This window comes from Helianthus annuus, chromosome 17 (assembly GCF_002127325.2).
Source record: "Helianthus annuus cultivar XRQ/B chromosome 17, HanXRQr2.0-SUNRISE, whole genome shotgun sequence".
In the NCBI taxonomy this organism is placed as follows: domain Eukaryota; kingdom Viridiplantae; phylum Streptophyta; class Magnoliopsida; order Asterales; family Asteraceae; genus Helianthus; species Helianthus annuus.
Genome location: NC_035449.2, coordinates 46,482,794 through 46,510,305, shown reverse-complemented (window position 1 = coordinate 46,510,305; position 27,512 = coordinate 46,482,794). Strand labels below are relative to the sequence as shown.

General features: G+C 35.5%; 3 protein-coding genes across 3 annotated transcripts; 2 read left to right on the top strand and 1 right to left on the bottom strand.

Annotated features, from left to right (window-relative positions):
• The first annotated feature begins 262 nt into the window (after nucleotides 1-262).
• On the top strand, nucleotides 263-4,918 carry LOC110922544 (carbonic anhydrase). The gene is made up of 11 exons (XM_022166832.2): nucleotides 263-434; nucleotides 519-2,839; nucleotides 2,920-2,978; nucleotides 3,075-3,224; nucleotides 3,304-3,352; nucleotides 3,454-3,570; nucleotides 3,646-3,699; nucleotides 3,902-3,987; nucleotides 4,199-4,304; nucleotides 4,372-4,530; nucleotides 4,717-4,918. Exons 2-11 carry the CDS (start codon nucleotides 2,648-2,650, stop codon nucleotides 4,756-4,758), a joined length of 1,014 nt encoding a protein of 337 aa, XP_022022524.1. The 5' UTR covers nucleotides 263-434; nucleotides 519-2,647; the 3' UTR covers nucleotides 4,759-4,918.
• A 10,678-nt stretch (nucleotides 4,919-15,596) lies between these two features.
• LOC110922102 (uncharacterized protein At4g28440) lies at nucleotides 15,597-17,776 on the top strand. The gene is made up of 3 exons (XM_022166435.2): nucleotides 15,597-15,701; nucleotides 16,801-17,026; nucleotides 17,133-17,776. The coding sequence occupies exons 2-3, from the start codon at nucleotides 16,813-16,815 to the stop codon at nucleotides 17,321-17,323; spliced, it is 405 nt and encodes a 134-aa protein (XP_022022127.1). The 5' UTR covers nucleotides 15,597-15,701; nucleotides 16,801-16,812; the 3' UTR covers nucleotides 17,324-17,776.
• A 456-nt stretch (nucleotides 17,777-18,232) lies between these two features.
• On the bottom strand, nucleotides 18,233-21,980 carry LOC110926440 (peptidyl-prolyl cis-trans isomerase CYP38, chloroplastic). The gene is made up of 7 exons (XM_022170206.2): nucleotides 21,730-21,980; nucleotides 21,263-21,559; nucleotides 20,374-20,573; nucleotides 20,018-20,253; nucleotides 19,771-19,913; nucleotides 18,704-18,775; nucleotides 18,233-18,620 (listed from the first exon to the last, which is right to left on the bottom strand). The coding sequence occupies exons 1-7, from the start codon at nucleotides 21,880-21,882 to the stop codon at nucleotides 18,393-18,395; spliced, it is 1,329 nt and encodes a 442-aa protein (XP_022025898.1). The 5' UTR covers nucleotides 21,883-21,980; the 3' UTR covers nucleotides 18,233-18,392.
• Nucleotides 21,981-27,512: the final 5,532 nt, after the last annotated feature.

Here is a 27,512-nt window from a genome sequence, read left to right as displayed (position 1 = left end):
AATAAAGAGTTTGCCATAAGTAACAAGAGGATGTCAACATACAACAAAAAGCCCAAATAATTCAATAAAGAGTTTGCCATAAGTAACAAGAGGATGTCAACATACATGTCAAAATGGCATCTAACAAGCTTAACATGTTTCTTTGGATTATTTCATATAAGTATAGAATGATGCCATCATGTATACATCTATGATCTATGTTTTCATGGTCCTTGTATTATAAATCAATCCTCTTCTACTCTACAGTCTAAACCATTATATTACTAAGGGGTTGTGATCTTGCACCGTGCTATTACAAGGCATCGATGACAATTCGCACAAATTTGTGTGTACAATAGAAGCCAATAATGCAGGCGAGACAAAATAATATGTATAGTTCGATAGCATATATGAGCGTTTACAAGGTTATGGGCGTGGAACATACGTGCATTCAGGTACTAATATACCGTTTTCAAGCTCTAATTATTTTAAAGATTTATTATATGTCCGATGATTCTAACTAAATTCTTATTGATTAGTTTCGGACTTGAGACAAGGACATGGATAGCCCTAACAACAAATGGATTGATTGAAGAAGAGCATACAAGTTAACTTCATTCATTGATTTTTTTCTTTACTTTTGGTTAGAATATGTGAAGGAGATGATGTGGATACCTTGTACCACATATTCAATTCCAAAGGATAAGGACAGAAATAAAGACGATGGTAAAGAGATCAACATGCCATCCAATGTAGATAAAGAGAGCAATTCATACCACCACCACCTTATCCCTCTATCATCATCCTTTGCCTTTCATCCATTGCATGGGCAAAACTCACCCATGCAACCAAATATTATTTACAAAGGTAATTATGTCATCAAAAATCCTATATTCGCCAACACGAAAACTGAACGACAAATATACACATTGTCGGTATGGGATTTGTTCCCCGAAATTTGTTAACAAGTTAAATCGTAACGATCAACTTCTAGGATAATTACGTTAGTTAACAAAATTTACTAAACTAGAAGAAAATTGACTATAGTAACTAAAGAATGTTTGACCCTCTTTATTTGGTTAAAAAATATGAACCAGAACTGGACCAACAAAACTTTTTTCAAAATTCAAAAAGAAAATGCTTCTAGATAGTTCATCCCGAGGGGTCATTTTCTATTCCTGGAGGCCACATATTGACATTCATGGTAAAGATATCATGATTAATCTCACACCTATCATGTATACATCCTCCATCCATGACCATTCATCCATGATCATCATCACTTAACTAATATATGCCTGCCTAGATCTAGTGAGGTGTATGAACTTGCATTATTGTTATTATCATTATTTGGTTGGAATGTTAAAACCAGATTATCACTTGAAACAGAATCCATCTGTGGTATGTATATATGTTGTTTAGATGTGTAATAAATATTATTATAATCACTTTAATGAATCTTTGAAGTGTTTAAAGGATTAAAAGATAAAACCATAAAAAATGAAATCAATGTAAAATAAGAATATATACGTCACAAATTATGCTAAATTTTTTGTACATTAATTATATGTTAGTTAATTTATTGTAACCCTATTTTCACATGAAATCACTACTAAAAAAGGATATGTTATTTCGAATATAGTTCAATTCTAAAAGTGAACCAGTTTTAAAGTCTTTTTCTAAAAAGCATCTATTGCACATGATATATAGGGTAAAAAGGACCGGGGTATAATATCCTCAAAGGTGCAACAAAAAATTAAAATTTAATAATTATCGTACTTTAAACATGCTTCAAGTGGTATTTGTGTTTCGAGTTTTTATCTTGTTATATGCAGCCGTTAAAAAAAAATGTTTCAATTAATTTCTTAATATTGTTTGGAAATATGTACGAGTATCTTTGAAAACTGATATACTTCGTCTCCACTTATTTTTTATTAGAGCACCCATAATCTACAAACCTTCAGAACCAAAACAAATTGTCACCTCAGCATCATATTAGATTTACAAACCTCAACAAACTCTACATCATCACCTACTTTTACCACATCAGACACACATTGTTGGTAGTAGGGTCCCACTCAAGAAATCCGTTGGAGGTCCGGACTGTCGGACATGACAATAACTGAACAAGGGCTACTATGTAACTGGACGAGGGATAAGGTACGCGGACTAGTACACGTGAGAACCGGACGAGTAAAATGCCCACATTGTGGGTGCTCTTAAAAAGGTTTAGCACTCATTTAACCATACTTTATGTAGCTTATGATATGTTTAACTTCGATTGGCTAGCTTAGAGGTTGTTTAGATCTATAGAAATCCATGTTAATATAACATTAAAGACACATGTTTGCAACAACGGTCATGATGTGTTAGTGTGTGACATATACATAATACACATATGCAAGATACCCGTGGCGACCAGTAAAGGCATGGGCCCGAACCTTTTTTAATCTTAACCAATCTTAGTTTTTGCCTAAAAAACAAACAAACCAAAAACTGAAATGAAGAATAAGAATTAACTGCTGAGGAAAATGCATGAAGACGAAATCTTCTGAGTGATTTGGAACGCTCGTCCCTCATCGGTTTATCTCGAACATTACTATATAATCCCCAAACTAGATCAAATGTCATCAGCCAAGACAGACTGAGAACACTAACTTTGCCAACAATGTCGACCGCTGCCTCTGCTTTCGCTCCTTCTTTCCTCAATGCTTCATCTCTGAAGAAGTCAGTCCGATCTGGCTCGTTTGCCGCTAGAGTTACTTGCAACTCGTCGTCATCATCTTCTGCGACTCCTCCCAGTCTCATCCGCAATGAGCCTGTTTTCGCTGCCCCTGCTCCCATCATCACACCTAACTGGGTACCTTGTTTTGTCCTTTAAATTTGTGAATTACGTCACACATGAACTGAACATGAATTTGATCATGTATATGTTTGCAGACAGAAGACGGAAATGAAGCATATGAGAATGCCATTAACGAGCTCAAGAAACTAATGATGTAAGTCAAAACCAAACGAATTTTTAACCAAAACTTAACTTATGAAATAAATTTTGTTCCGAAACAAAAAATGACGCTTTTCCTATTGTTCGACAGTGAAAGGGGGGAGTTAGACCCAGTGACCGCTGCAAGAATCGACAATATCACAGCTCAAGCAGTAGCAACATCTGACGGCAAAGTTGCATCATCTGACACTGTTGAGAGGATCAAAAGCGGCTTCGTGAAGTTCAAGACGGAGAAATTCGAGTAACATACAATTTTAAACACATTTTTCGCATATACATTTTTTTAACAATGTAACATTATTTGGTGCATATGTATGCAGGACAAACCCAACCTTGTACAATGAGCTTGCCCAAGGCCAGAGCCCCAAGGTCGAGTCATGTTCTACTTTCGACTTTCAAATCATTTTCATAATCACATAACGCGCTCATGATGTTTTAGTGTAAAAACTAATACCTGTTGTATGTTGCAGTTCATGGTTTTTGCATGCTCTGACTCGCGAGTTTGCCCATCACACGTTCTTGATTTCCAGCCCGGTGAGGCATTTGTCGTCCGTAACGTTGCCAACATGGTTCCTCCCTTTGACCAGGTTAGTTTCCTACTACTATGATTGTTAAATATCCACATATTACATTTTTTAACCATGTTTTTTGTTCAAAAACAGACAAAATATGCTGGAGTTGGAGCTGCTGTTGAGTATGCAGTTTTGCATCTAAAGGTATCCTAAATGGCTAAATATAAGAACCCTTGCTTTTTTTAAACGGGTCAAGACAATGTATACTTTACTACATGTCGGGTCGGGTTGACAGGGTAGCATTCCTGTCTAGCTACTAGCATGTAAACTTATTTGACTCGTTAGTTTGTTTTATTATACTTATTTGACCGGTTAACATTACCGAAATCTATCGATATTCATGTAGGTATCGGAAATAATTGTCATTGGACACAGCAAATGTGGAGGGATCAAGGGTCTCATGACTTTCCCGGATGAGGGACCTCACGTAACGTAAGTTCCCTTCTAATGTTTAAACCATGAGAACCGCATAATACACTTATGCATTTGTACATAAAATATAATTAGAGGTAGAGAGAGAGAAACATGGGTGGTTACATATCTTTCTGGTCCATCACATGTAAAGCAATAGGTACAAAAGGAATATGCACTTCTCGCAGTTCTTATTTTGTATAATAGATTAATGGTACGCTTTGACATGCAGTGACTTCATCGAGGATTGGGTGAAAGTATGCCTCCCCGCGAAGAAGAAAGTGGTAGCAGAAAACGGCAGTGCAGCTCTTGATGACCAATGTGTAACATGTGAAAAGGTAAAGAAAATCAATTATATTTTAGTTAGATATGTGACTATGTTTATGACGCATATTGGGCGTGCAGGAAGCTGTGAACGTATCGCTCGGAAATCTGTTGACTTACCCGTTTGTGAGGGAAGGATTGGTGAACAAAACACTAGCACTCAAGGGTGGTCACTATGATTTTGTTAACGGAACCTTCGAGCTATGGGCACTTGAGTTTGGGCTTTCCACTCCTACCTCTGTATGAACGCGAGTAAAAACTCTATTATAAATCCACCCCTTCGTCCCCGTTTTGTATTACAAATAATTGAGTCAAAGGGAATTGTTGTTATGATTTTCATATATCATATATGATATGTTATGATATGTTATAATTGAAGAAGTTACTTTATATGCATGGTTATTTTTCTTTATTTCCCTTTGGTAGGTAAAAGATGTTGCCACTATACTGCGTTGGAAGCTGTACTAAGAGGGTGATGTTTCTTACAAAGATGAAGCTTTTAAGAGCGGGTTATGTACAAGTCAAATTTTCGAATTAATAACCGTGTAGACCATAATTCTAAATAACATATTTTTCGGATCAATCCATAAGGCGATGTTATGATTTGGCCGAATCTATGTTCCTATTTCATCACTTCACTAACACCTAATATACCAATACAAAATCCTTAGGATAACGATCTCTCCAACAACATTTAATTGAATGTGATGCGACATAATACAATAATTGGGTTCACCTAGTTATGGTATACTTTCTAGACCCAGAAAGGGTCACTTAGGTCACAAGGTATCCATCTTTTTCTTCACACCCATCTCGTAATTCTCTCTCCTTCACATCAGTGTCAAAGCAGAATTTATCCATCCCAAAATAGGAGTGTCTTGTCAACGAAGTTCCGTAAGGATACAATCTTTTACATCCTCAGCCGTTGGAGGATCGATTACTTGTTCGGCATTGGTCGCCGCAACTTCATCTTTCAAGATTTTGTTGTGTAGTATAATGCACGCGTACAGTATTATACTTCTAATCTTGTTTACATTCATTGCTCGGGTTTGTGGTTTAACAATACACCATTGACCTTTTAAGAAATCAAAAGCTCGTTCCACGTTCTTTCTTAAAGAGTCATACGTTGCCTTGAACTTAATCTGCTTATCTTCAGGCGGATAAGCAAATGATTTCATAAAAGTGGCCCAACTAGGGTATATATCATCAACAAGATAATGTGCATGCTTGTATTATATCACATTTACCTTAAATGGCATCTTCAGTACGGATCCATGTTCGACGGAACTGGATAATAGTGATTGATAGAGTACATTAAGGTTGTTATTTAAACCGAGACCCTGAAGAAATCATGTCATAACCATGAACTTTTGGGATGCTATTGCTTCGAGCACAATCATCGTGGACAAATGATTACCTCTCATGTCATAACCAGTATGTAGAATCAACGTTTTCTATCACCCTAGGATATCCAAGTCTGCTTTAGTGCATGTCGTACAAAACTTCCATGCGTTTGGAAGTCAACCTAAAGTATTGTAGGCTTTCACGTAATGTTCTTTCAGAAATACTCAATGACTCATCATACGTGTTTGTAGCTTTCCCGTATGCAAGTTGATGAATATCAAGATGAATCTATATCGAACAAAAACGAAAACGGAAAACAATAAGAACTTGACTAAGCACCAAAATTTTACTAATGTCAAGAAACTTTCTCAAAACTTGACTTACAGTCTCTAATACCCAAAGCATGGTATTTATAATCTAAATACACCTATTAGATTATAACTAGGATTGGTAATAAACTATTTATTTTAGGAAATGATATTATAACTAATAATTTAAATCGAAGCACATTTAAACTATTTATAATTATCCACTCCTTAATTAGGTTCCTCGTCTTACACGCAAAGGAACCTTTAATTCGAAATTACCAACAATCACCCCCGGAATTTCGAACACGTATCTGACAAGTCTTCTACTCCAAGTTTTTCATTCATCTCCTTGAACTTGATCTTCCCAAAAGCCTTCATCAAAATATCCGCCTTTTGATCAATGCCACTAACATGTTCAACCACGATATCTTCACGATCTATATATTCCCAAAGATAGTGAAACCGAGATTTAATGTGTTTGCTTCTTCCATGGAAAACCGGGTTCTTCATGAGAGCTATCGCCGATGTATTATCAACATGTAATAACGCCGCTTGAATTTTCTTGTTGAGTAATTCACCAATTAATTCTTTTAGCCAAACTGTCTGACACGCGGCTGCGATAGCCGCCATATACTCTACCCCACACGATGATAAAGCAACTGTAATCTACTTTTGAGAACACCAAGTAATTGGGGAAGACCTAAAATAAAACATGTGTCCCATAGTACTTCTTTCATCATCCGGATCAATGTTGCGACTACTATCGTAGTAACCGACCAACATATTTTCTCCTCGAGTATAAGTAATGCCATAAAAGTACCTTGTAAATAGCGAAGAATTTGCTTTATGAGAGTTGCATGAGATTGCTTCAGGCATTGCATGTACCGACTGGCTACTCCGACCGAAAACACCAAAATTGGTCGAGTCTATAAAAGGTACTGGAGACACCCGACAATCTTTCAATATCTTTTTGCATCAAAATCTTCTTCATCTTCAAATTTAGAAACTTTCATGTTTGGATGGGAACATTAGTAGGATTGTAGTTAATCATACCGGCTTTTATCAGTATTTTCTTTGCATACGCCTCATGCTTAATTTTTATCCCGTCCTTGCTCTGTGACACTTCAATTCCAAGATAATAAGTAAGCGTTCCAAAGTTCGTAATGATTTTTAGCCATACAACGCTTAAACTCCATATTGAGTTTCAAATTTGAACCCGTTACAATTAAATCGTCCACGTACACGCCGATTAATAACACATCTGTTCCAACAGTTCTTCGGTATACGGCTTGTTCTTGCGAGCACCTGTGAAATTTCATATTTAACAAAATATTGTTTAATTTCGTATTCCACGCACGTGGAGCTTGACTTAACCCGTGTAACACCTTCGATAATTTAAAGACTTTATGTTCTTTGCTTTTTTTAACGAACCCTTCCGGTTGATTAACATAAACTTCTTCTTTTAGTTTGCCATGTAGGAACGTGGATTTAACATCTAGATGATGTAATTCCCAACCTTCATTCGTTGCGAATGATAAAAGTAATCGAACTGTTTCGAGTCGAGCAACTGGCGCGAACACTTCGTCAAAATCAACTCCGGGTTGTTGAACATAACCCTTTGCCACGACTCTAGTCTTGTGTTTATTTAGTGAGCCATCCGCGTTTCGTTTAACTTCGAAAACCCACTTCAATCCAATCGCTTTTGCACCACGCGGTAACTCGGTAACGACCAAGTATTATTTTTAGTGCAGTATATCCATTTCCTCAAGATCAGTTGGGTCTATATGCTTTAGATCATCGAGTACAAACAATAGATTGTCAGTGACATGAGTTTCTTTATCTGCTGCAAAAGCATAACTCATGGAATGTTGATCAGAGTTGATACTTGTTGATATGTCAATAAAATGTTCAAAACTCTGACCATTTCCAATTCCAGAGGAAGAAGCTTCCTGACCCAAAAGTGTTGTGTTACCAAAAACGAAACTATCAAACACCGTTCCAGTTTCCTGGAGCGTGTTCTTTTGGAAAAGCTTCCTCTCAAAGGTTAGGAGCTTTCCATGTAGCTGGGCCAGGCTCATGTCCTTGAAATAAGGGGTTGTTCTCATCACTATTGCTATAGTGTCCCATTTTTCTGGCAGAGATCTTAAAAATCGGTTACTTAAAGTGGTTTTAGTAAATTCCTTATTAACCAACTTTAATTCACTGATAAGACATGAAAAACATTCAAACTGCTGAGTCATGGTCTCTCCTTTGACATGAGTGAAGGTTTCATATTGTTGGTTAAGGATTTCTCGAGTGTTCTCAATAACATCCTCCGTCCTACCAAACTGCTCCTTCAGTGCATCCCACAGCTCTTTAGCACTATTACAATGTAACAGGTCGACATAGATATCATTCGGCAGTGCCATAGCTACGATGCTGAAGGCTTTCGCATCTAGCTCGAATTTTTTATATTCTTGCTCAGAGTAGTTTTCAGGCTTCTTTGGCTCAAATACATTTGAGTTCTCGGCATGGTACCATTGGGACATGTGGTCCAAAACCACAGATCTCCAACACCCTATGGTTAGCATAGGTGGTTTATTGCTGAAGCCTGTGTGGGGATCATTTTGTACCATTTTCACAAGTTCTTTCAAAGAAAACAGAGTATGTGAAAGTCACTTTATCAATTCTTCACTATACAACTCTGAGCTACGAACTGTAATTAGATCTTTGTAGAGCTGATCTTTTTGTGTTTAAATGATTGTGAAATCAAGTTTAAACATGACTAAGCTTTGATACCAAATGTTAAAACTGAGTTTCTTGTTTGTAAACAAATATTGATAAAACAAAATAAAATTCACAAACTAGAAGTCATCATCAATGATTGTTTTTCATTAATCTCCAAGGATTTAAGTGTTTTACAAAATGATTGACTCTACAGACTCCCTCTCAGCTGGTCACGTAAACAAAACAGTTTGTACAAAAGAAAATGTGAAGTGTGTGATAAATAGAACACTAACAATGTGATCTATTCATACTAAGTACGAAAGCTCTGTTCCGTGATTGGTTGACGTCACCCTGATAGTGACATCTAGCATTCTTAACAGAAAAGATTCCACAAATGTTACAAGCCTCTATGCAAATCCTAACATCTAATCTAGGATAATCTAAACACTGATAAGATAAATACTATTACATTGAGAAACCACTGTCTAATTTATCCTCTGTTGCTTGCAGTTGTCCAAACATCTGTTTGGCCATACAAATGTTTGGTCTTCTTCATCATACATTTGGCTTGATCAGGGCTTTGGTCTTCAACAGATGTTAGCATTTAACAGATGGAGGTACTCTTACACAATAGTTCCAAGTGTTGATCAGATATTTGTCATGCCCTTGAACAGATATTCTGAATAGGTGTTCAAGATTCACTATCTTTGGGGAGATACTAGTTCAATCTTTTGCTTATTTCTTGATCAGCGGATCATGCTTTGGCTTTTTATATCATCTCTTCTTTTGTAGGTCCAACATGTGTGGCACATGACACACACTTTTTATTATTATTTTATATATAAAATTACAACAAATCTATTAAATTTTTAAAAAAACATAATATTAATAAAATACACATAGATAATGGAAATTACATAATTCAACTTAAAAATTACATATTTAAAATGAAGAGAAAAATGCCCAGATAGTCCCTATGATTTGTCCATTTTTCACCTTTAGTCCCTAACTTTCTAAAATTACAGTTATAGTCCGCAACTTTTGCAATTTTGTTCCCGGATAGTCCCTTGCGCGGATGGGGGTTAGTTTTTGATGTTAAGTGGATGTGAAATTACTAAAATGCCATTGTTATTAAAAAAACAAAAAGATATGGGTCTACCCTTCATCCTCTTCTCCCCCATCTCTCTCTCTCTAACCCACCACCTCCATCATCACCACCTCCTCCACCACCACCTTCAACCCACTATCACCACCACCTCCTCCGTTTCTCTATACAACCCAGTTGCTTTGCTGATAAACCCGTGTCTAAAATAAACAAATATTAATGAATTGAAATATTCGGTTGACTTTAATTCCTCCTTCTTGAACACGATACAATGTTCCTCCTTATCTCTCACAACATGATATAAATAACAAAGTATAATTATTGATGATCCACTCATCATGAAACTGGATTATACTTGTCCATCATAATATTATTTATTCATTCAACTATGATAGCTAAACTCATGTCGGTCTCGGTGTCATCAGCTCTCGACTATTTTTCTCGTTTTATTATTCGTATTTAACAAATACCATCTCACTTCCTAACAGATATACTATTCAAATACAGCTTTCGAAGATATCATATTTAGCGAAAAGAATGAGAAACTAGAAGGATCAAGGCTTGGGCTCTTTATCTTATAAACTAGAAACATTAAGATAAGATGATTAGACAAACGGACTGAAATGTGGAGGAGGAGGTGGTGGGTTAGAGAGAGAGAGAGAGAGAGAGAGAGAGATGGGGGAGAAGAAGATGAGGGGTGAGCCATCTCTTTTTGGTTTATTTTTAATAACAAGGGCATTTTAGTAATTTCATATCCACTTAACACCAAAAACTAACCCCTATTCACGTCAGGGACTATCCGGGAACGAAATTGCAAAAGTTAGGGACTATAGCTGTAATTTTAGAAAGTTAGGGACTAAAGGTGAAAAATTGGCAAACCACAACGATTATCCGAGCATTTTTCTCTAAAATAAAACATTAAACCTATACATAATTAAACATAAATAAACGAAAAGACATAATTGGAAGTTACGGCTGTATGATACCTGTAGTCGATGAGGACCGCTTGTATGGCGTCGTCTTCTATAAGGTCACCAACGTCGTTTTCCACAACGTTGAAAAACGTCTCAACTCTTAAACTGTTTAAACAAATAGTTCTAAAATATGAAGAAAGTGCATTCACGGTTCAGGTAGTGTCACTCATATGAATAAAAAATTGTTAGAAAATATGTCCCCAAAACGGACCTGAGGGATCACGCGCGTATAGTCGGTAAGCGCTACGAGCCAAGATTCATACAACGCCATGTCCTCTTCTTCGGTCCATGGAATCGTTGCCATTTTATATAAATTTTTGAAGAGAAAATAAGATGAAAGTTGAGAGAGGTTTGTGAGAAATAAGAGTTTTTGTGTGGTAAAAATGGTAGAATTGGTTAGACTTTATAGGAGTAGTTAATTTTTTTAACCGTGTTGGGATGTGTGGGGGGGGGGGGGGGGGGGGGAGTTGGGGCAATGACTATAAGCCACACCAACCAAAAGGCGACACATCGCCACAACTAAGTCCTCCATGACGGTGGGAAATCCACCGCCTCCACCGTTCACGGGTTAGTGTGCCTGGGCTGGAGAGGCTTCGACGCTCACTCCGACACCCAATATACTCTTAAAGCAATAATTATTTAATGAATTAAGTTTATCTAACGAGGTTAGGTATGAGAAACAAATTAACCTTTAATTGTAATAAATATTTTTCTAGCAACAATACTTTGATTAATACTTAGGCCATGGGGTATGGGGCTTGGGTTGGGGCGTGGGTTTGGGGCGTGGCCCCATTGGCGTGGGTTTGAAGCCGGGCGTGGGGCGGGCTAGTAGGGCTAGTAAGGTGACATGGCAGGCTCTCAATGGTCAAACCAAACTCATGCCCCCAACCCAAACCCACCATACCTCATGGGCATGGATTTGAGTGGTGGAGGGACTCCCATTCCACGTGTCAACAAATACCCCAACTCAAACCTCACCATACCCCATGGAACGCCAATGTGGGAAAAAACACTCGAACACTAGTTGTAAAGTACGGTAAAAGCGTAAAAGTAACATTTTACAAGGGTTAGACTATTTGGACACTTTATCTGCCTATTTAGACACCTTTGCCTCGTATAGGCCTCGTATAGGTCTATACGAGGCGCATAGGGTTACATCAAAATCAGTGCCTGACTCATGTCACTTCTGGTTTGACCCCTTCAAGACGCCTCGTATAGGCCTATACTGGGCGTATAGGACCCTTCGTATAGGCCTCATATGTGACCCTTTGCCCCTTATATGCCTCGTATAGGCCTATACTGGGCGTCTTGAAGGGTTTTTTTTTTTTTTAACAAACATTTTATACAATATTAATCGTTTTATCAAACTTTTATAAAAAAAACAAGTTTTTTTTATTTTAAATAATTAATATTAGGACCCCTCGTTGGTTTTTTTTAGTTGAAAAATAGATGTTTTGGTAGGGTAATTTGATTGTTTTTTGAAGGTGATGTTTTTTGAGTAAAAAAATGGTGTATGGTATAAGTCTAGTATAGGTCCCATATAGGTCTTGTATAAGCCTATAGGCCTAAACGGGACTTAAACCAAACCTATAGTCCTATACGAGTGTTGTATCTTATCCAATAGTCTAATATCGTATTGTATTGTATCGTATCATATCGTATCGTATAGTATAGTATAGTATAGTGTAGTATAAGTCTCGTATAGGTCTTGTATAAGCCTATCGTGTTGTATCGTATCGTATAGTATAGTATAAGTCTCGTATAGACCTATATGGGACCTATACGAGACTTATACTATACACTATACGATACAATACGATACCATACTATACGATACAATACGATACTATCGTATCATATAGTGTAGTATAGGTCCCTTAGGTCTAGTATATGTCTAGTATATGGCCCCTATAGGTCTACACTATCAACGTATACGGGCGTTGTATCGTATCGTATAGTGTATAGTATAAGTCTAGTATATGGCCCCTATAGGTCTTGTATAAGCCTATAGGCCTAAACGGGACCTAAACCACACCTATAGTCCTATACGAGTGTTGTATCTTATCCAATAGTCTAGTATCGTATTGTATTGTATCGTATCATATCGTATCGTATCGTATAGTGTAGTATAAATCTCGTATAGGCATTGTATGGGCCTATGGATGTGGTATCGTATCCTATAGTATCGTGTTGTATCGCATCGTATCATATAGTATAGTGTAGTATAAGTCTCGTATAGGTCTTGTATAAGTCTATCGTGTTGTATCGTATCGTATAGTATAGTATAAGTCTCATATAGGCATCATATAATTAATATTAGTGTTATTATAATTAATATGAGTTTTTTATAATTAATATTAGTGTTATTGATATTAATATGAGTTTTTTTATAATTAATATTAGTGTTATTATAATTAATATGAGTTTTTTATAATTAATATTAGTGTTATTATAATTAATATGAGTGTTATTATAATTAATATGAGTTTTTTATAATTAATATGAGTTTTTTATAATTAATATTAGTGTTATTATAATTAATATGAGTTTTTTATAATTAATATGAGTTTTTTTATAATTAATATTAGTGTTATTATAATTAATATGAGTTTTTTATAGTTAATATTAGTGTTATGGATATTTAAAAAGAGAAAACAAAAAAAAAACCCTTCAAGACGCCCAGTATAGGGCTATACTGGGCGTCTATGTGGACCAAAAGACCATTATACCCCTGAATTAGGCCTATACTGGGGGCAATTCAGGGGTTTAATGGTCTTTTGGACCCCTCGTATACGCCCAGTATAGCCCTATACTAGGCGTCTAGTTTTATTTTTTTTTGTTTTCTCTTTTTAAATATTAAAAAAAGAAAACAAAAAAAAATTAAAAATAGACGCCCAGTATAGGGCTATACTGAGCGTATACGAGGGGTCCAAAAGACCATTTTACCCCTGATTTAGGCCTATACTAGGGGCAATTCAGGGCTATAATGGTCTTTTGGACACCAGTATACGCCTAGTATAGCCCTATACTGGGCGTCTATTTTTTTTTTTCTCTTTTTAAATATATAAAAAAGAAAAAAATAAAAAATAAAAATAGACGCCCAGTATAGGGCTATACTGGGCGTATACGAGGGGTCCAAAAGACCATTATAACCCTGTTTTGCCCCCAATATAGGCCTAATTCAAGTGTATAGTCTTTTGGTCCTCATAGACGCCCAGTATAGCCCTATACTGGGCGTCTATTTTTATTTTTTTTGTTTTCTCTTTTTAAATACCAATAACACTAATATTAATTATAAAAAAAAACTCATATTAACTATAATAACACTAATATTAATTATAATAACTCATATTAATTATAATAACATTAATATTAATTATAAAAAAACTCATTTTAGTATCAATAACACTAATATTAATTATAAAAAACTCATATTAATTATAATAACACTCTTATTAATTATAATAACTCATATTAATTATAATAACACTAATATTAATTATAAAAAACTCATATTAATATCAATAACACTAATATTAATTATAAGAAACTCATTTTAATTATAATAACACTAATGTTAATTATACGATGCCTATACGAGACCTATACGAGACTTATACTAAACTATATGATACGATACAACACGATAGGCTTATACAGGACCTATACGAGACTTATAGGATACGATACCACATCCATAGACCCATACAATGCCTATACGAGACCTATACGAGATTTATACAACACTATACGATACGATACGATATGATACGATACAATACAATACGATACTAGACTATTGGATAAGATACAGCACTCGTATAGGTGCCATATAGGTCTATACGAGAGCTATACGAGACTTATACTACACTATACGATACAATATAATACGATACGATACTATATGATATGATACAACACCCGTATACGTTGATATGCCTATACAAGACCTATAAGGGACCTATACTACACTATATGATACGATAGTATCGTATTGTATCGTATTGTATCGTATCGTATTGTATCGTATAGTGTATAGTATAAGTCTCATATAGGTCCCATATAGGTCTATACGAGAACTATACGAGACTTATACTACACTATACGACACAATACAATACGATACGATACCATAATATAGGATATGATACAACGCCCGTATACGTCGATAGGCCTATACAAGACCTATAAGGGACCTATACGAGACCTATACCACACCATATGTTAAAAACAATGTAATATTTCTACGATCGAATATTTTTAAAGGCCGATCTTGAAAACGGTAAAATATTTTTATAAAAAAATGAAACTTTTCTTAAAAAACAACTCAAATTACCCCACCAAAACACCCATTTTTTTACTCAAAAAAACACCACCCTCAAAAAACAATCAAATTACCCTACCAAAACATCCATTTTTCAACTCAAAAAAAACAACAACGAGGGGTCCTAATATTAATTATTTAAAATAAAAAAAACTTATTTTTGTATAAAAGTTTGCTAAAACGATTAATATTGTATAAAATGTTTGTTAAAAAAAAAAAAAAAAAAAAAAAAAAAAAAAAAAAACCTTTCAAGACGCTCAGTATAGGCCTATACGAGGCATATAAGAGAAGACAAATTTACCCCCAGTATAGGCCTAAATCAGGGGCTAAATAGTCTTTTTTCGCCTAGACGCCCAGTATAGGCCTATACGAGGCATATACGAGGCAAATATGACATAATCAGAGATTCTCTTAGAAATTGAGAAAGTTTATACGCCTCGTATAGGTCTATACGAGGTGTGTGAATATGTAGACCCTTTTACAACCTTATTGTGACGAGCAACGTGGACGGTGGAGATGCTTCCGGGAAAACAACGATTACCATTAAAAACGATGAATTCTATTCTAACGGCGATTCAAACGCTAAAACGAACCAGAACAACACGCAGATCGATTCATCCTCATCTCACAATCACCCAATCGGAATTACGGTAATTCAACTCTTCTCATAATTTTACTTTTGTTTAGATTTAGATTTTACAGTATTCTTGTATGCATAATTCCTTTCAATACGAATTACCTGATCCATGTAATCGAATTTCAAACTGTTTGATTAATTGATTCTTTCGATCGCTGATCATTTTAATATTCTATTCTGATCCATTATGTGAAATTTATTATTAAGAGGTTAATGTCGATGTATGCTGAGGACATTATTATGTCAATTTTATTAATTTGGGTGGAGGCTCCAATTTTCATCAGATTTTCCCGTATGCCACATACAGCGCCACATCGTTTTCCCCGGTTTTCTCCTGAATTTCTAGATGGCGGCTGGTTTCTCCGTTTTCATATTTCACATTTTATTTTAAATAAAAAATAAATAATATAAAATATGTGTGTGTGACTTTGTTGTGTGTATATATGTGCCACAGACTGACAGTTGTGTGTATATGTGTGTGTGACTGTTGTGTGTGTATATATGTGTGTGTATATGTGTGTGTGTATATGTGTGTGTGACTGTTGTGTGTGTGTATATATATATGTGTGTGACTGTTGTGTGCATATGTATGTGTGTGACTGTTGTGTGTGTATATGTATGTGTGTGACTGTTGTGTGTGTGTGTATATATATATATGTGTGTTATATGTGTGTGTATATGTATGTGTGTGACTGTTGTGTGTGCATATGTATGTGTGTGACTGTTGTGTGTGTATATATGTGTATGTCTGTTGTGTGTGTATATGTATGTCTGTTGTGTGTATATATAGATAAGTGTGTATACGTGTGTGTTTGTTTGAGTCACCGGGGATCGGTGATTACTCACCGTTTTGCGTTTTGCGTTTTGCGGTGGAAGAAAAAACCTGGAACCGGGGGACCGAGGTTTGGTGACACCGTTTTGTGGTGGAAAAAAACCTGGAACCGGCGGTGGTGTGCCCAGTCAGGGCAGCATCTTCCCGTCTCTCCCCAGGCTGGACTCCAACTACCCTTAGGATTGTTGTTTTGGTTCCATTAAAATCTGTGAGATTGACTGTAGTTGTTAAATTGAGAGTTTAGTGTGAACTGTTTGTTAAATGATGTTGATGAATGTAGAAATTGTGAGGAATGGCTGATACAAAGTCACCTAAGAGGAAGCCGGTTTTCACCAAGGTTGATAACCTGCGTCCTGGGACGAGTGGCCATAATCTTATTGTAAAAGTTGTTAGTTCAAAGCTGGTGTTGCAGAAGGGCCGGCCTGATGACCGTCAAATGCGAATTGCCGAGTGTTTGGTAGGAGACGAGACCGGGACTATCCTATTCACTGCAAGGAATAGTCAAGGTAGTTTTCTGTTAGTTTCTGTTGTATAACAGCTTTTTATTAGTTAGATAAATGTCATCAATGAATGATTTATATTATTATATGCATGATGATGATGATGATGCAGTGGACATGATGAAAGCTGATAGCACTGTAATCTTGCGCAATGCAAAAATCGACATGTTCAAGGGATCAATGAGGCTTGCAGTGGACAAGTGGGGCCGTGTTGAGGTGACTGAACCTGCCAATTTCATTGTAAAAGAACACAACAATTTGTCACTTGTTGAGTATGAGCTTGTCAATGTCGTGGAAGAGTGACCGCTTATGATCCGTGCTATATATGGTGTTATAAGAATTGAGTCGAGCAAAAAGAACCCGAATAGAGTTGCATTGGTTTCTCATGATTTCTTATATTTACTGGGAAAAAAGTATCTAGGTGAAGAATATGGAATACAAGAGCCAAGAGGAAAAACCCGATGATAAGGACAGGAATAACCGATTCGATGAGATAAAACAAGTGTTTCGTTTGGTTTGATTTGGTTTGGTTTGGTTTCGTTGTCTTTATATTAAGACGTGAACATTTTCTAATGTGGTTTATTGGAGGCATAAATTGAGCACAAGATGAATACATTGTGAGTTGTTAATTATGTTGTGTGAATTGTTCACCGACTGCTTGATGTAATGTAAGTTTCGCCTTTATTTAAGTTGTACTGTTGTACACTTGTAATGCATTTCAATTGTATGGGTATAATATTATATAATATGTCATCATTCCCTTTGTCTTTGATATGTGCATAGCAATTTCCCGACATTGAGGAACCAAGGCTTTTGGTAGAAACTGGATTTGCTATTCAAAAAGGGGTTGCGGTACAACTTTTTGCCCGTTTACCTGTTATTCTTTTGTAATTTTCTTTGTTTTAATGAAAAAAAATTGTCGATGAAAGCAAAAACAAAGAGAGCGGATACAATTATATATTTACATACAAAGAGAGCGGATACATTTATATATTTACAAACAAGGAGAGCGGCTACATTGTTTGTTTGATGTAAATATATAAATGTATCCGTTCTCTTTGTTTACAATATCATACGATAACAGATTTGTATTGGTTACAAGCCATCTATACAAATTTATATGTCAAGAATTTCTATAGTGATCTTAATCAACGACGTCACATCTGTAGTCGAACTGAAACTACAGGGGAAAAACATTTGTTACAGAAAAAATGTTTAAAAAACTTGAATCATTATTATCATATGAATAAGCCATACAAAAGTTATAAAAACATACATATAAGTAAAGTATAGTACATTATAATAATTCCCTCATAAAAATGATCCACTGTTCTCCAACCAATCCTCATAAAGTAATATGAAAATGGACAAATTACCCAGCAATCTTGTAGCTTGGATTAACAAGATTATCCAACCCTGCAACTACTTGAACCGACTCGATTACATCTCCAACCTTCAAATCAGCCAAAAAGTCCTCATTTTGGGTTACATATCCAAACACAGCGTAACGCCCGTCCAAAATGTTTGCATTGCTAGGGGTTAATTCACTCTCTTTTAAAAGCCAAAACACCTGGCTTGAGGCTGAGTTGTTTTCAAATTCCTGCAAAAATATATAACTCGATATGAAAATTTATTCAAAAAAAATATTTTTTATTATAAAAGTCGGCGGTTAATAAGTCTTACCTCTCTTGCCATGGCCATAGTTCCAAATGCATTGAACGGTAGCTTAGTTTGGGCCTTGTACAGACCAATGTCCTGCATATACAAACGGGTCAATTTGGGCTGTATTTTATTTCTAACAGATAAAAAGTGTTTTAATAATTTTTTGGGTAAATTGCATCTTAGGACCTTTAAGTTTCAGCAAATTGTCCGGCGTTGTAATTTAACTAATGAAATTACAGCAGATGTCATTTATGTTCTAATTTCTTTACAGACGGTGTCCTTTTTCCCTAAAGATATTATATAAATAAGGAATATTGGATTTTAGCAATCCCAACTATACATCGTTGGCTGCCAACAGTCCCAACTTCAAAAATAGCCACTGGCAGTCCCAACTATTAACATATTGGCCACCAATGGACCCTTACTAACAGAACCCTAACGCCGTTGGTCTCCGGTCACCCGAAAACCGGTTTTGGCCAAAAAAGGGTTTTCAAAGGTCCGATCTAAGGTTACAAAGAGGTTAAGGACGAAAATGTTAAGTTTTCCGGCCAAAAAGTTGAGTTTTCCGGCGAAAAAAGGAGTTTTCCGGCAACTTCAATAATTGGGGCTTTTACTAGAAAAAGGTTCCTAAAGGTCCGTAATAAGGTTACATAGAGCTTTGAGACGAAAATGTTGAGTTTTCCGGCTAAAAATAAGTTTTCCGGCGACTGGAGACTAACGGCGTTAGGGTTCTGTTAGTCAGGCTCCATTGGAGGCCAATATGTTAATAGTTGGGACTGCCGGTGGTTATTTTTAAGTTGAGACTATTGGTAGCCAACGACGAATAGTTAGGATTATTAAAATCCAACATTTCTATAAATAAAGGCCATCCACGGTAAAGAAATTAAAACATAAAGGACATCTGCTGTAATTTTGTTAGTTAAAGGACAACGCCAGAAGTGTTGTTGAAGCTTAAAGGACGTAAAATACAATTTACACTAGTTTTTGTTTGGAACGTTATTGTAATAATAGCTCTTGTATCATATATAACATATTAATTATTTTTGAAGTAAAAAAAAAGAAAGAAGGTCAACCCAAGTTTAACTTACTTCCAATGTTGATCCATATACAGGCGTCTTTTCACCTTCTACCATAATTTCCAAAGGTATTGTACGCGTCTTCTCTGTACTGGGGTCGATAAAACCTTCAGCAGGGCCTTCGGGATCGCCAGTTTGAACAACAAAGCCATCAGCTAAATATAGTAAAAAAACAAAACAACCAAGTTGTTAGCACTTAGACTTATATAAACATTATAAAAAAATATATAAAATGCTTAATAATGAAATATTCTTTTACATCTTTGGATTTCCATGCCATCATAGAAATGTCTTTCCACCAAATCTATAAAGTTTCCAGCCGTTACAGGAGCATTATAACCATCAAGAACAATTCTGAACACACATTCCTCAAGGTTAGGATTGTCTTTGACTTTGACTTTCATATCCACCGTCGCTCGCCCTTTCAAAAGAGGCATGTTTTGATATTCTTCTGGAACTTCATACGGGAAGCCATCAACCATATCCTCTTCAACACTGCATTTAACCCAATGCCCCACGAAGATCTCAGCTGCAGTCAATCACAAGGGTATAAATGAGAAAATACTATTTGTAAGACACGCGGTCTTCCCTCCAACATAATGTGTCGATACTCACCCTCCAACATACTGCAGAAGCTCCTTCTGTTTCGGTGCTACTGCATCTCGTTTCTTATCCTCCGCAATTTTCTGAAGCTCTTCCATCCCAACTTCGAGTTTTCCAAGCAACTCGATCGCATGGTCTTTCTTCGATTCCGCTAATCCCGCTATGATCATGCTCTTCCCCTGGATAAGCGCTCTTTTAGCTTGCTTCAAATTCTACAAATTCACAACACCACCAATCTTATTAATAATTCTACAATTCAAAGGTATAGGCCTGTAAACGAACCGAACGTTCATGAACTGTTCAGTGAGAAGTTCATTTATTTAAATAAACGAACAAACATGAACACATGTTTTGTTGGTTCATTTTTGTTCGTGAATGTTCATTTATGTTCGTTTGTTTACGTTCGTTTAAATTTTAATAAATACATAAGTTGTTATATTTATATAAATATAAACCCTAAAAGGGATTTTTAACTACTTATATAAAAATAAATAATTAGTAATTGAACCTCCTAGTAACAAAACATGGGCTTTTGAATTGAACTTATCGTAATTTATATAAAAGAAACTACTTTGTGTTCATTTATGTTTGGTCAATTGTGTTCATTTGTGTTCGTTGTGCTTATTAAATTATGTTCATATAAGTTTGTGTGTTTATGTTCATTTACCTTCATGAACTGTTTGTTTAGGTTTTAAACAAACGAACATAAACAAACACGAACATGCTCATTTTCTTAATGAACAAACATGAACAAAAGAATTGTGTTCGATTATATGTTCATGTTAGTGTCCGTTTAAAGTTAAATGAACAAACACGAACATGCTCGTGATCATGTTCATTCAGTTCGCTTACAGGTCTACAAAGGTAACTAAAAAAGGAAATAAGGGAATAAGATTCTCACTCGTTCGACCGAATCAAGAGCCTTTACTCCCGACACCTTGAGACTCTCGGTAATATCCTCTAAAGGCTTCTGCACCTCCCGGATAGCTTTATTATCAATTGGCAAAGCATACCGCAGTAAAGCTTCCGGATCCTTAATCGGAGGCCCGGATATCAGCACGGCTAAATCCGACAATGCCGGATTAACGGCAACCGCAACGGCATTACCCGGAAAGCCCACTGCCGGCACACCAGTTACCAACCCAATTGCCAAAGCTACAGACAACACACATTCTTTAATCCCACTAAACCTATCTTTCTGCACAACAACAAAAACCCACAACTTCAATTCCCCTCACAAGACTAATAATGTAATGATTTTTACAATAATATCAAGATACCCAACAAAACATAGACATAAAGTTTGCATTTTTACAATGATATTCAGTATAAAGAAAGCAATTAATAATAATGTGATGATTAAGTTACCTGTTTGTGGGTGAATTGAACTTGATTAGGGTTGTGTGAAGAAGAACAAATGGGTCTGAATCTGCGAATGGAGGAAGTAGGTTGGTTAGGGTAGTTGAAGAGAGATGATTTTGAAGTGGTGTAGAGGGAAGAACACGAGAAGATTGCAGCCATTTTTGGAAGAAAAATGGCAGATGGGGAGATTGTGAAAGAGGGTTTTGTTTAGAGATGAGATAAGATTTTGATTGGGGGAGACATGGTTGGGTTGAAGTGATCCACTCAGAGTGTGGATAAGATAATAAGATCATGTTTTTTCTCCATTTTGGATTTGGTAAAGGTTGTTTTGTACGCATATAATAAGTATACGGTAAAGTTCTTGTACAAATAATCTTAAGATACTAAACATACAAATTGAAGGAAAACTCAAAAAGACAAGGTGGCATTTTTGTAATTATCAATAACTATCAAAGTTACTCTACAAATATACCTAAAAAAACCTAACCACTCCCCCCACCCCAAAAAAAAACCTAAACCCCCACCCCCCAAAAACCTAAAAAAACCCTACCCCCCCACCCCCCAAAAACCTAAAAAAACCTAACCCCCACCCCCCAAAACCTAAAAAAAAACCTAACCCCCCCCCCCCCCCACCCCCAAAAACCTAAAAAAAAACTAACCCTCCCCCCCCCCTCCTCCACCCAAGCTAAAATGCTAAAAACTAAACCCCCAAAAAACCTAAAAAAACTAAAAAAATAAAAAAAAAACACAAATTATTTTATTTTATTTTTTTAACATTTTTTATTAAAAAATCGCTACTTTTAGTAGCAGCCAAAAAAAAAAATTTTTTTTTTGCTAACGGAATGTAGCGATTTTTTAATAAAAAATGTTTAAAAAAAATTGTGTTTTTTTAGGTATTTTTGGTTGTAACTTTGATAGTTGGTGGTAATTACAAAAATGCCACCTTGTCTTTTTGGGTTTTCCTTCAATTTGTATGTTTAGTATGTTAAGATTATTTGTATTTGATCTTTTGCCAATAAATATATGCGTTGCGGCTTAACGCCCCGAGCCACGTCACCTCCTTAGCGTCTTAAATATTGTGTCGGGCTAGTTAAAGAGGGTGTTAATAGTTAATCAAGGGGGTGTCATGCTCTTTACGGGCGTTAGCCATGGGGGTAAAAAAACCAACCAATTACATTTCTTTTTTTGTATTTTTTTATTCTTAGTTAAATCACACTATACTTGTTAGAAGGTGGTTAGTTAAAGCTCAGTGTCAATGTGAGAGTGACGTGGTAAGGCATTACGTTAAACCATAACACATAGGGTATGTTTGGCAAAAGTAGCTGGTGGCTGCAAGCTGGTAGCTGGTGGCTATAGTTGATACCCCAGTTGATTGGCTAGAAGTTGAAGGTTAGCAAGTTGAGATTGGACAGCATTGAGGTTGGGTTGGTCGGTTTCGGTTGAGGCTGCAAAGGCCTGTGGTGGGGCAGCAACGTTTGATGGACTGTGATGAACACTAAGCAAGTAGTCGTGATCGTGAAGAAGGCCATGAAGTTCGTTAAAAGCTACAGGTGTCACACCCTGACTTTTGCGGAAGCGTGATTATGGTGTGACTTTCTTAATTCCATTGCATTCAATCATAACAACAACTATATGATAAAACCATAGATTTGTCATCCATTAAATAAGTTTGAAAACATCACAACATCATTGTTTAAGCATAGCTTCAAATTCAAGTTTATAACCCATACGAATTGTTTAGGAGTTCACTAAGGACTCATCAAAAGATATTAAATAAGACCAAGGTTTAGAAGACGTGTCTCATCCAGGAATAAGACACCCAACCCAAACCTCAAAACCATGGATGACATCTTTATTCACAACGCAGCATGAAACTTCCAACGCCCGCCAGATCCACTTACTAATTCCCTGAAATACATGTATTTTGAAAACATCAACAAAAGTTGAGCGAGTTCGTGTGTTTGTTTGTGTGTATGTATAAACCTTTGAAATCACTGTAAGTATGTATGTAAGTTTATAAATCCCGGTATGAAAGCAACAAGGAAAAACATATCACCAATGGTTTGCAAGGCCATTGATGTGTGTGACGTGATGTAGGGAGCTCAAACCTAGCAGATTTGCACCGGGCTTCCGGCTGTAAGACATAGCTACTCATGGGCCAACCCTGGTCCAACATGGGCGGGGCTCGCTACACCCAAATAGATCTATCACTCATGTCCCTCGGTCCTACAACTAGGATTGATGGCCTTAAGCGTTATGCCCACCACTCACATGATCTAAGTGTACCCTTCCTTAGCTAACCATACCAAATAATAACGTTTGTAAACAATTGTAACATGTATTTCACCCCCGAAGTTATAAAACTGAAAACAGTTAGAGTAAAAGGGGGAACACGGAACTCACAGTCTTGCGTCTTCAACAATCGTAACTCGTACTTCTCCGGTGAACACGACTACCTACAACGTACTAATGTCTATTAGACGAACGGGCCGTGCCTTGACTTAGAATTAACGTTTCGGAGTTACGTTTCTTTTACGCTTTTGATATTATTCTAAGTTATATAATTATTGTCAAAATAAGTAATATTTTAACTTAAATTATATTTATAAATTTTGGAATAATTGTTAAACAATATTTTTGTAATAATACATCTCAAGTATTTATACTTGTGTTTCCTTCCCAAGGATGGGGGTGTCTTATACATGTGTATTTTGCCATATTTTGGGGTCGTATTCCGGTGTGTATTTATACGTACGAAAATACGTATTCTTAATGTATTTATTAAGTATCCTCATACTTAATTAATTATTAAACTTTCCGGAATATTATTTCTAATAAAAGTCCACCAACATGTATATTTCTAAAATATATATTTTAAGGAATATTACTTAGAAAAATTATTTATAATTTTTCTTTTGGCAAAAACATTTGTAGTTCCAAAATAATATATTTTCAAGTCTAACTTAAAAAATATTTATAAACTTATTTTTATCCAAAAATAATGTATTTCAAGTTTACTCAAGAAAATATACATCTTTCCCAAAAATAATATATCTTCTAGTAATTCCAAGGAAAATATATATTTTTATACTTGTCAAAACGCTATATTCTCCCCTTGTCAAAAATATGATATACTCTTGAAGTAATTGTGAAAATCATATTTTTATTCCTTTGTATCCAAAATATTATTTACCAAATTATATTTTGTGAACATATTTTTCGAAATATTTTGTAAGTTACATTTCTTAATCGGTTTCGCCAATATTTTGTGTGTAACTTGTATATTTATTCCTTGAAATTTTGATAATATTTTGGATGGTAATTCTTGCTGTTTTGATGTGTTACATTATTTCATGTCCTAAAATAATATAACTATTACACAAAATATACAAATAATCACACATGTGTGTATATATATATGTTCTAAATATATATCTAGTCACTTTTATTTATAAAAACCAACCTCCAACACTTATATTTTTGTAACAAAAATGATGGTAAAGTTTATGTGGAAAACTCATGGTTAAAATACACTTATAAATATTTGTTTAAAAATATTCTTCTAAGTGTTTATATTTTTAGAAAATTTTGCTATAGTTTCCCCTAAAAATAGAGGTTTCCGTGCTTTCAAGCATATCATTTTCTTTTGTAAAAATCATCACAATCAATTTAAAATCAACTCTAAACAACTTACACTTACCAATTTTGCCAAAACCATGCTTAATCTACCACTTCATGAACTTGAAAGTTTATGAAAATTTATAGTAACTTGGTAGTATGTTTAGTGAGTTTTGTTACCCTTTAAAGTGGGGTGTTTATTTAAAAACATCATTCTTGAAGGACTTAGATGTTTACAACTTGTAATCATGTTTTGCAAAAAATGTTTCTTTATGAAATTCTCTTGTTACACAAGTGTTTCTACACTTGGTTAATCACTAAAAACAAGTCTTGTTTATGTAAGAACCAAGATTATATGAAACTCATGTTTTTAACTCGGTTTCTTTGATATATCATTTACAAATATTTAGATCCATATGATCAACATATTACTTTAATCATTGTTTTTCAAGAAAACTTTATTTCCTTCAAGTTCATGCTTTAAGTGTGGATGATCCATCATCCTACAACAAATTTCTACTTTCACATCTTGCTAAACTATGTTTTTAATTATGATTTAGCAAGACCTTATGATGATTAACATCATCTCTACAAACAATCAAAGATCAACAAACATAACAACTTATATTCATCAAGATATCTTCACATTTTAAGCTTATGTTCATGTTCACTTCATATGATTCTTTGGTGTTCTTGAAGATTAGTTACTTGTAACATCTTTTAACCTACTAGAATAGAAGTAAAATGGAGTGTTTAAGGATCTTACCACTAGCTCAAGGCTAGGGATGAATCAAGTGAAGAAAGCGAGTGGATAAAAGCAAGCAAAATAGGTCCTTCAAGCTCCAAAGCCACCAAGCTTCCTTATACACTCTCTAGCACCTTTGTATGTATGGAAAATGGATGAATGAAGTTGGATGATGATGGTGGTGGTTGTGCTTGTGTTCAGCCGAGAGAGGAGAAGAGAGGGAGAGATGGAGTGTGTTTTTGAGTGTGTGTAGATAATGAGTTTACATCCTTCATGTTCTTCTTATAACCATCTTAATCCTCTAACCCTTGTGTAATATGTCCATAATCAAGAGACAAGATCCAATATTATAATGTAATAAAATCTACATGGTGGGGGCCACTTGGGCCGTGAGATAGGTGGGGGGTCTTAGCATAGGTTTTAACCACATAGTTATAATCTAGTTCAAATCCAAGTGTTGGTCATATGTGTTAGTTACTAGATATTTTGTATGGGGTGTTATGATGTTCGGGGATCATAACTAGCTTGGAAATGTTACAACAATGCTTCTAGTGTAATTTTGATGTTTCGGGTAGTGTCCGGTTGTTTGGTTAAATACTGGTTCGTTAAAGTGCTAAACTATACAGTTCAGTGTTCTTTATGTACCCTTTTGTGACACTTTTAATTCCCGATACTTAGGAAAGCATTCAGGACCATTTTACCATATTTCTGCATAATATTATTGTGTTTAAATGCTGATTTTTGCTGAATTTTGCTAAATTCAGCACCTTATGTGTGTTTTAGGCACTTTCCGGCACTTAAACTATCACTTAGGAAGGCAGTTTTGGGGTCCTTACTTCCCTACACTCTATACTAGTGTAGTACTTAGTCTCTGGCCCATACTGGGTCTCAAAACACTGTCTGTCTATGTACTGAACTCCATCAGCATATTCCTAATTTATCAGATAACTGTGCTAACTGTACTGAATGCATCATTTGAGGCAATATAGCTTTCTTGCAATATTGGTATGACATTTAACAATGTATGATGCGCATGTTTGTGTATGGCAGTAATCAGAATGCAGTTAATTGAAATTTTAGCACAGTCATTAGGCACAAATCAAGATTAATTAATTGTACGGATACCTGGATTTTTGACAGTTGTCACATTCTCCCCCTGTTAAGAAAATTTCGTCCCGAAATTTTAAGCTTTACTATTAGCAACAGGGGTGTTAGGGAATAAGTGCGGTATTTAGCTTTCATGCGGTCCTCACGCTCCCAAGTAAACTCTGGGCCGTGACGTGCGTTCCATCTAACCTTAACAAGCTTAACACTACTCCTTCTAGTTTTGTTAACTTTCCAATCCGTAACCTCAACGGGTTCTTCGGTAAAATGGAGTGTGTCATCAATGTGAACTTCATCAGCAGGAATAACCAATGTTTCATGT

What these genes read in the sequence shown, in the direction of transcription:
- LOC110922544 (XM_022166832.2), top strand. Translation starts at nt 2,648, where the DNA reads ATGTCGACCGCTGCCTCTGCTTTCGCTCCTTCTTTCCTCAATGCTTCA. An exon ending in GAGCTCAAGAAACTAATGAT is followed by an intron (nt 2,979 to 3,074) that starts GTAAGTCAAAAC and finishes ATTGTTCGACAG; the next exon opens with TGAAAGGGGGGAGTTAGACC. An exon ending in TTCAAGACGGAGAAATTCGA is followed by an intron (nt 3,225 to 3,303) that starts GTAACATACAAT and finishes ATATGTATGCAG; the next exon opens with GACAAACCCAACCTTGTACA.
- LOC110922102 (XM_022166435.2), top strand. Translation starts at nt 16,813, where the DNA reads ATGGCTGATACAAAGTCACCTAAGAGGAAGCCGGTTTTCACCAAGGTT. An exon ending in CACTGCAAGGAATAGTCAAG is followed by an intron (nt 17,027 to 17,132) that starts GTAGTTTTCTGT and finishes ATGATGATGCAG; the next exon opens with TGGACATGATGAAAGCTGAT.
- LOC110926440 (XM_022170206.2), bottom strand. Translation starts at nt 21,882, where the DNA reads ATGGCTGCAATCTTCTCGTGTTCTTCCCTCTACACCACTTCAAAATCA. An exon ending in TGGCATGGAAATCCAAAGAT is followed by an intron (nt 19,914 to 20,017) that starts GTAAAAGAATAT and finishes TACTATATTTAG; the next exon opens with CTGATGGCTTTGTTGTTCAA. An exon ending in TATATGGATCAACATTGGAA is followed by an intron (nt 18,776 to 19,770) that starts GTAAGTTAAACT and finishes TTGTATATGCAG; the next exon opens with GACATTGGTCTGTACAAGGC.